This window comes from Zerene cesonia, chromosome 10, assembly GCF_012273895.1.
Source record: "Zerene cesonia ecotype Mississippi chromosome 10, Zerene_cesonia_1.1, whole genome shotgun sequence".
Lineage (NCBI taxonomy): Eukaryota > Metazoa > Arthropoda > Insecta > Lepidoptera > Pieridae > Zerene > Zerene cesonia.
The window spans coordinates 9,465,369-9,474,351 of record NC_052111.1 but is presented as its reverse complement, the minus strand read 5'-3'; the positions used below and the strand labels follow the sequence as shown (position 1 = coordinate 9,474,351).

The 8,983-nt window shown below is 35.0% G+C and overlaps 1 protein-coding gene across 4 annotated transcripts in view; it reads right to left on the bottom strand.

Annotated features, from left to right (window-relative positions):
* The window catches only part of LOC119829415 (zwei Ig domain protein zig-8-like), a 292,670-nt gene that overhangs the window by 42,756 nt on the left and 240,931 nt on the right, over positions 1–8,983 (bottom strand). For all 4 annotated transcript variants that reach the window (XM_038351899.1, XM_038351900.1, XM_038351901.1 and 1 more), the window contains exon 4: positions 2,695–2,905. In XM_038351899.1, the coding sequence (XP_038207827.1) occupies positions 2,695–2,905 (211 nt within the window). The remainder of the gene's footprint in view (positions 1–2,694; positions 2,906–8,983) is intronic.

Here is an 8,983-nt window from a genome sequence, read left to right as displayed (position 1 = left end):
GATCACGGGTGGCCGAGAGGCTTGGCGTTGCTACGGTTAGTAATTATGTGTTAAGTGTTTGTCTCGTATATATCATCCAAAGCTACTTTATAATATAAACCGAATATAAACAGATAAACATTACTCGAAACTGCTACTCTATTTAGTTTCCATGACAACAGTACAGAGTAATAAGAGATAGTTCGACGACAATATGTCACAGTAATTACATCTAGATATTATGTAGATTTAAAGGATGCGTAAAAAGAATGATAAACGAATTGTTTATTTGATTGTCAGCGCTGTTGTCACCTCAGCAGGATCGATATCTCGCATTTATAACGTATCTGAATTTCATTAACTCGCAATATCGGGTGACGGCGCGTTTTCCGATGTGTTCCGATTAACGAGCCGATTATTTAGACTAATACAATCGAGATTGTTCCCGCGAGGGTGGAATGTATGTAGATTTGTTTGTTGCCGAATTATTGCTTTTTGTTAATATAACCTTTTCAAATCTGCTTACATTGTTGGTATATTTTATGGTTTAATGGTTGGAATATAATAAGTAAAAGATCTAATATTTATTTTTATAAGGATGTGAGATTAAAAATCATGAGTTATTGCTGAAAGTTTATTGCAGTTGGTCATCATAAGAGGAGAGAATTAATGTGTAAAATGTGACAGTGACAGGCAGAGTACGTAACAATAATTATGACGTCACTATTTGCGGAAAATTTAAATGTTTTTAATGCATAGAACATAGAAAAACATAGGCTACGTGCGGGCCCTTATCATTTTCCGATTTCCAACAAATGGGTGTATTAGCGCGATCTGGCCGATTAATTCGAAGCACGGTCGCGTTCAATAAATATGTTAAAACGCTCCGAGACACCGGCCGCCCGCCGGCCGCCCGCCAGCCGCCCAGCGCTCTGAGCATTTCGGAGGCTCTGAGCATTTCGGAAATAAGATACATTTGATTTAAAGCCGACAGACAATCGCTCAATGAGCTATGGCCCTTCATGTTCGGGATTGCTTTACGGAATAAATAGGATTTCATTTGGACATGTTTTATATGAATCCAACGAAGGCACCGTCGATTGCTCTTTTGTGAAACGGGCAAGGGGCGGCTTTTCTCTTTTTTTGTATTTATAAAGTTTAATGTCCGCGTTGAGAGTAAAATGTATGCAAATGTATTATATGAGTTTTTATTATTCTTTTAATATTAATTAAGTTAAGTAATATTAATTAAGTAACATTGTACAGTATAGCTTAAAATACAATAAGATTAATTTTGATGGTGGATTGTCGTAAGATATAACGGATTCATTTTTACAAAATATGATCAGTTTATTTATAGCAATTGTTTCCTAATAAGAAGCTTTAAGATGATGTTTCACCATTTAACTGAAGCTATGACGTAACAACATCATAGCATTAGTGTCGTATAAAGTTATTTTTAGACAAAAAAGTGCTTTATTTAGATCAGCTATCAGTGGAATACTGAAACATTTTTTACGCTACTTCATTACCCAATGAAAGTAAATGAAAACCGTTCAAATGGACATGCCCGTATGCTATCTGTGTCGGATAATGAAAGGCAAACATCTCATAATGAGGCGGGCGGTATGCGGGGCGGGCGGCGGCGCGCCGGCACGGGCCTGCAATAGTTTACGTGCCTCTAGCGCCATTTCGATGCCGGTAAATACAAATCTTTTCTAGAATTTATGTACATTCCATCGGTGCCCAGTGCGCTGGAAAATATGATAAGAATAAGAGCTATAAAACACGCGGATCGAACGGTTTGCGTCAGTTCAGATCTAATATTTGGGAAGCCTTGATAGGTACAAATGATGAAAAACAAAAACAGCCAAGCCCGTATACTATGTTAATAACGTATAATTCTAAATAACATAGGATTAATTTACTCGTATTAGTCATGATTTGCTAATTCCATAAAATTTGATGTGTATTTATATAAAGTGAAACTAGATAATTCATTAGAGATCTCACAAAGTATAATTGGATTGTTTCTTCAAGAACTATACTTTTAACAAAAACAACTCTAGATTTAAAGACAAATGCATAACATTTGTGGCAATCATGCAAACCGTGCAAACGTATTGTCTCAATATAGCATTGTATTTACAACGATCGTGAATCTTGATTCAATTTTTGCATGCGCCGGTGGAAGGGCTCATACCCATATTTATGTTTATCATGAATTAAACATCGTCCGCATTAATGCTTGACCGTTCCGTGTGCTCCACTTTACGGAGCACACTGTGAGCTGATTTTCATCAAAAATACATAACACACTCGGGCTGGATTAACTGTATCATAAAGAAATTGCAGATAATACTCATTTATTGCAAGCTGATTTATTGGTTAAGTTCCAGAATAAACTATTTTTGTAAATAATTATACTTTATGGTGAAATTTATCGAGATAGTATTCGGTAACTGAAAGAGTTCAGACTCACTAGAATTTATAATATTATGAAATAAACGTAAAATACATTTAACTTTAACAAAAGTGTCATAATTCAGCCCAAAATAAGTTTATATCAAATGTCACGTGTGTATAGATGTCGAGACACTAATGTCCTTGTATTTTGCCGTCATAGCGCGGCGTCAGGTCAGAGCTCTGAGGCGCGCTAAGAGCGCGTTCTATATATCGAAGCCATTTGTTGTTATACATAAGAAGTACTCTCACCGACAACATGCAGCGTGACGAAGAAGGAGCGCACGGGCTGCGTGGAGATCTGGCACTCGTAGACGCCGGCGTCGCGCTGCTGCGCCCACTTCACCTGCAGCGTCCAGTCGTCCGTGTGCGGCGAGTGCGTCGCCTGGAAGCGCTGGTCCGACGTGTACGTGTAGCCGCCGACCGTCAGGATGTGAAGGTCGCGGTGCCGGATCCATGACACCTGGAACATTCGGCCAATTTTAGTGAATTGGCGTCTTATATCTATTATACTAGGTGACGCTTGCAATCAGGCGAGTCACGGAATCGTTGCCTAAACTATAAAAAAATTGTGGTTAAGGCTACGAAAGGAATTGCTGGATTCTGAACTCCTATCTGCATATAACCAGGTAATGAATAGATAGAATATCTTTGTACAGAATTTCATATACATCCTAATAAACATCCTTCCATGCAAAACCATACCTACCATCGGTAGTGTAGTAGTTCTTACGTCTGTAGCGATAAATAAAAACGTAAATAACGAATTATTATTTGTTCAAGTGAAAAAAGCCGAGTAAACGGCATTATATAAATATGATACAAAGAGAACATATAAATCACGTATGTTAATTATGACGAAGAGCGTATAAATGCTTGATAATAAGCGCCTGAGGCACGTGTAAGGTAGGAGCACCAGGCCGCTTGTATTTCCAAGAATTATATTTTGGAGATTTATCATTCATCTATTTGTTCATTTGTTTTAGAGTTGGATAAATTGCGAAAGTTTCAATGAATTCGAGGCTATCAACAAAGAATGTGTAATATTCCTTTACAATGACTTAAATCAATTTCAAAAGAAAACCATCGTTTACAAACTCAACAAACACGAGATACTTTGGTAGATAGTCTACAAGTCCGTAAAAGATCAACGAGTAATGGATATAAATGCTTGATACACTTAAATCCCAGATATCGCGGTCCCACAACGACAAACCCCCGTCAACAGCGTGGACACCGCGTACACGCGAGGGCTGTTTATCCAAGGCTCACACGGTCTTACGCGGCTTTATTAAAAAATTCATCGCCTCAGTGCAAAGGGCCGGAGTGCGAACGCGCGGGATTAGTCGCCTCTGGTGTGACGCTCGCATGTCGTGTGACGCACACGCGCGCTAAGCCGCGGCTTCGAGCGTTACTCGTGAGCGAACTGCTTCTACCTGATTTTGGATGCTCAAATTATGTGGATTCATTTATACTTAACTACATGTTGCTCGCAACTTCACTCGCATGCTCTAAATATATTTATAACTCCCTACATTATTCCATTTGGGATAGAATTTAACAAAACTAGCGGAGCGAAAACTTAACTTAGTGGCTTTCTAGCCAAATTTCAGCCCGTATGGTCTAGTAGTTCTGAATGTGCGTTGATAAATCAGCCACTTCGCTTGATATATCAAGAAATTAAGACATAGTTATTTAGCTAATTTATGACACTTTTATATGGGATCAATTGTAACAATAAATTATTGTGAAGATCCATCTGTAACTTTATTAAAACTCACAAATTAAATTATTTGCTTGCTTTAGTATACAAAGTAAATAGCATCTCTTGCGTTTACATTTTATAAAAGTGCTTTAAACTTGGAAAGTGCTTCAATAAAAATATGATTGCAATTTATAAATCGATCGCACTTCACGCGAAGTGTTAAAAATCTATACCGATTCGTCTTATACAAAAATAGTTCAAGCATTTTGTGGCTTCTTTCAAACTAGTTAAATAGCTGAGACACTTTTATATTAGCTTTGATAAAATTATGCAGAAAAACACAATTGCTTCATTCTTATAAACGAACTTTCTGATGTGAATGTGATGATTATAATTCGTACACATATGCAAGCGTTCTCTTCGTAGTACAAAGTGAGTTATCAACGTATATAATGTGAGTGGAGTTCGCGCTTGGTGAAGCGGAAATGAGGGAGGCTTTACAAAGCTTGTCGAAAAGCAATTTTTTACGCTAAATTATGCGTCTTTGTAACAATTTCCTTGTTCCAATGAAGTCTGATTAGCTTATTATGGTCGCAGGATCGGTTTGATTGTAGAGTGCTTTGTAATACATATTGTGGTAGACTGGTAGGATGATAGATGATTGAGTCGATTGGAATTTTTTTCATATTATTTACTTGTCGTTTTAAAATTATAATATAGCAGCCTCTACGAGTGGGGCCTGTTTATATATTAACGAAGCAAAACTGACACTGAGAAATCGAGTAATTTGTTTAATAAAAGAGGAATTTGTGAAGTATTTTTAATTTTTAGTTTTATAGCATTGAAATTTGAATTGTGAAGTATTTTTAATTAATAAAGTTATGAAGTTGCTGCACTTTATATGTTGTGCTTTTTACGATGCGGGCATGGAGACAGCGTTTCTTTCCACATATAGGTATCTAAATAAACACACTAGCTGTTCACCACGGCTTAACTAGCGTGGTACCCGGGAAAAATGTAGGCTATGTGCTAGCTAATACAGACTATAACCTATCTTAGAACCAAATTTCCTACGCATACGATAAGCTGAATTCGTGTGAAAAAAGTAACCATCATTCATCCACACTAACGAACTTTTACGTTTATAATAGTCGTAGGATATATCCATGTTCATTTTTAAATAGGTTCGTTGTGCCAACTCATAAATCACATTTATTCATATTAGCAAATTATCCCAGTGATATGTCTTTAGCATTTCGTCTTCGGCATCTAATCTATACATACATTCTTAACAATAATATCTACGTGCTAACAGAATAAATAATAAACCGGTCGATTCATTATTCTTTAGTTCTCTTCTAATAGTCTACATTACTTAAAATTTTAAAGGTTATGTATTAAATATATATACTAGTAGGCTTCAAATATCCCAAAAATTTTGTAAATTTTAGTTTGTTTGGAAATATTTATTTAATCCATAGTTATTCGTATCACATAAAAGTCGAGTAAGGAGTCCAAAATATAATGATTCGACAGGAAATCAATATCAATAAGTTGTTACAAGCTCAGCATTGTTACGTCGTTGTTTAAAGGCGTGAATTACTATTTAACTAGCTGCGCCCCGCGGAATATCGGGATAAAAAGTTGCCTATATGTTCCAGTTGTCCAGCTGTCTATGTACCAAATTTCATTGCAATCGGTTCAGTAGTTTTTGCGTGAAAGAGCAACAAACACTCACACATCCTTACAAACTTTTGCATTTATAATATTAGTAGGACTAGTAGGATTATGTTACTAGGAAATAATTTTAGGACAAATAATTAAATTAATTTAAGAATACAGATTCTTCAGGTTTTAGTTTTAGCTTCTAACTGAAGAAATAGCGATGATTATATTCAACAATATAAAACAAATATAAACAACCAGATATCCGAACTTCGCACCTACATATATATGTAGTAGATTAATTATTTGACGTCACTATTTATGTTTCTTATTGTTTGAAACTTTCCAGTAAAACGACAAACATTTCAAAACCAAAAACACCTAAATTTATGTCTAAGGTACATTTTATTTTGATCTCATTAGTGAGCTTTATAAACGAACAACAATTAATTTTTACATAAATGCTTCTAAGCATTTAGTTAATAAAGTTAATAATAATACATTTCATAGTTATGAAGCTTCATTTTTTTGGAAGTACGTATAAAACGTTTGGTTGAAAAATAAGCACTTGAGTAGGTTTTTTGTTTATCACGTTTCTGTAGAACGAGATTTTTTAGTCCACTGTTGATATTGGGTAATATTCTGCTTATAAGACAAGATATCGTTTACCTTCTCACATAAAATATAAAAATATATAACGATAGACTCCGCACTAGTACCGTTAAATAAACACGTTCTCGTCTAGAATGTCTAGATTTTTCATTGTATCAGAGTATTCCCTGATCCATTAAGAGTGATTCATGAGTGGGATGGAACATTAAATACATTATGTATTGGGCAGAACGTATTTGTCTATTCCAGATCCTACGCCGCTGTTTGAGCTGCAATCGAAATTCACCCCACTTCAATATTCAGGGCATGGAACAGAACTAAAAAGGAATTTTATTTTAGTGAAAAATATTTTTTTTTTCAATAAAAAGGATCGCCCGAGATTTATATTGGAAGGAAAAATAAATTTCTGCCTCTAACATCCAACCATCGTAGTATTTATTCGTTAAACAAATTTGAAAACAATACATCGGATTTGGATTGAAGTTAATAACGTGTTTTGTTATTTCATATTCTTTTTATGAAATCATACAATCTCATAATCATCAGGTAATACTGTATTAGATAATATTTGTTTATAGTTGGATGAGCGAAATCATTCGCCAGTTTTAAATCTATACTGGATTCATACACGTTTTATTTTCAAACCAACCAACCTTCAATTTAATTTGAAAAAGAAATAGAACATTGGGATTATAAAAAGAAGTTAAAAGATTATCAAATGCCAGACAATCCGCAGAAATCCAGTAGATGTTATGGAAGTTCTTAACAAATAGCATATCTATTCTTTCGGAATTATGCGGCGGTGGAAACAAAATGACAATCGTTCCTTGTTGAATTATACAAAAGTTTTGAGTATTGAAAATGTAAACAAGTTTATGACCGCGTGGTTTATGATCTCGTGGGACCGCCCTGCCGCGGAGTACTGCATCGCTCGTGGATGCAAACAGACTGGAGAGCGCTTAGCTATTTGTTAATATATAATTACTAATATAGAAGATCGCAGATTTTTAAGTTATTGAGTGTAGAGATACAGTAAATGGTTTGTGTACTTGATTGATATTTATTTATTAATAAATGTTACAAGTATAAAGATCACGCCATTAATAAGCATTTATACCTCTTAATTTGTATAATATTTTAAATCAGGTATTTGTACGAAGTTTTTTTTTGAGAAAACAGTAACGAGTATGTCAGTGTTTTGAAAATCCACATTATAATTGATAAAGACTTCATTTGTCGTCTAGTTCGTACATTTGATAGCGGTGCAGTTGTATGAAAGGGAAGTAGTATAGATAGTCGGGGAATTGTAAATATTGGCGCCACAAAGCTTAAGTGCTGGAGAGCTTTATGTCTGTGGAGATATTTAAAATTCTCGGAGTATTTTGTTGACTCCCGTAACGCGGAGGTGCCCTCGCGGGTGCAGACTGTTTACTGCTGACTGCTGTGCACTACGTTTTGTTTTTAAGTTACCGTCGTTGTGGTTTTTGGGTTAAGATTTACATTTTATTGCCTCTATCCTTAATTTATTTGCGAATAGAATTTTATTATAATTTTAAACATTTGATGCGGTTGTTTGGAGACTAGCTTCACGAAATCAATTTATTGTGGGTTTATTGAGACCAAGTGAAGTGAACTCTGAATCCAGAATTTTTTATTGCTTCTCCGTTTTTCTTGTATTATTATAATATATTATAGTATTGTTAAAATATAAATAGATTGTAGAATAATTAAAATTATTATTGATTTAATATTTTATTGTTAAGTTGTCAGTTTATTTGTATAGTAAAATGTAATTATTGGAGTTGAAATTAATACTTACATTATAATATCAAATCAAGAAACGTAATCCTTTTAATATATGATTAAAATATTACCCGAAAGTTAAACAAAAATTATGTCGAAGAACAAAATTGCCAATTTAGTTGTTCAAATTCCACAACTAAACATTTCGCCTATCAGATTGTCGCGCAACCAACTATTGTTAGAGCAACTATTGCAACTGTATCTAAATACAAGTCCTTGCTCGCTTATAAATTACTACAATCTCACATTACATCGCCCGCTATGCAAGAACACATGCTACGACATTCGAACATACGGCGCAGTGTAGCGTGCGCTGGAGCGGTAATATGGTTAACTTTGGAACCGTTTAAGATGTAACAATATCCGATAACCGATACAATACAAAGCGTAATACAAGTAATCGCAAACGCAGTAATATTGTTATCAAGTATTCGCATAAACCGATACAATGGAGACAACCCGCAACCATTTTGGGGGCGAGTTTTCATTATGTTCGATCGTGTTTGTAATTCCTGACATAACTGAGCCGAACTATTTACTTCAAATTCTTGTCAGTGATTATATTATGAGTGAGCATGCTTTGCGCTTCAGTGGGACGGCGGTGGCGTTCATTCAATTCGATTATAGAAGATTTGTAGTTCAATGAGTTTGACAAATATACCACTAAAAATATCGACTGCCTATTGAATCACAAATAATAACATTATATATTATATCGCTAGTCTAGTGCGCCGTAACACGCTGAATGGTATTAAC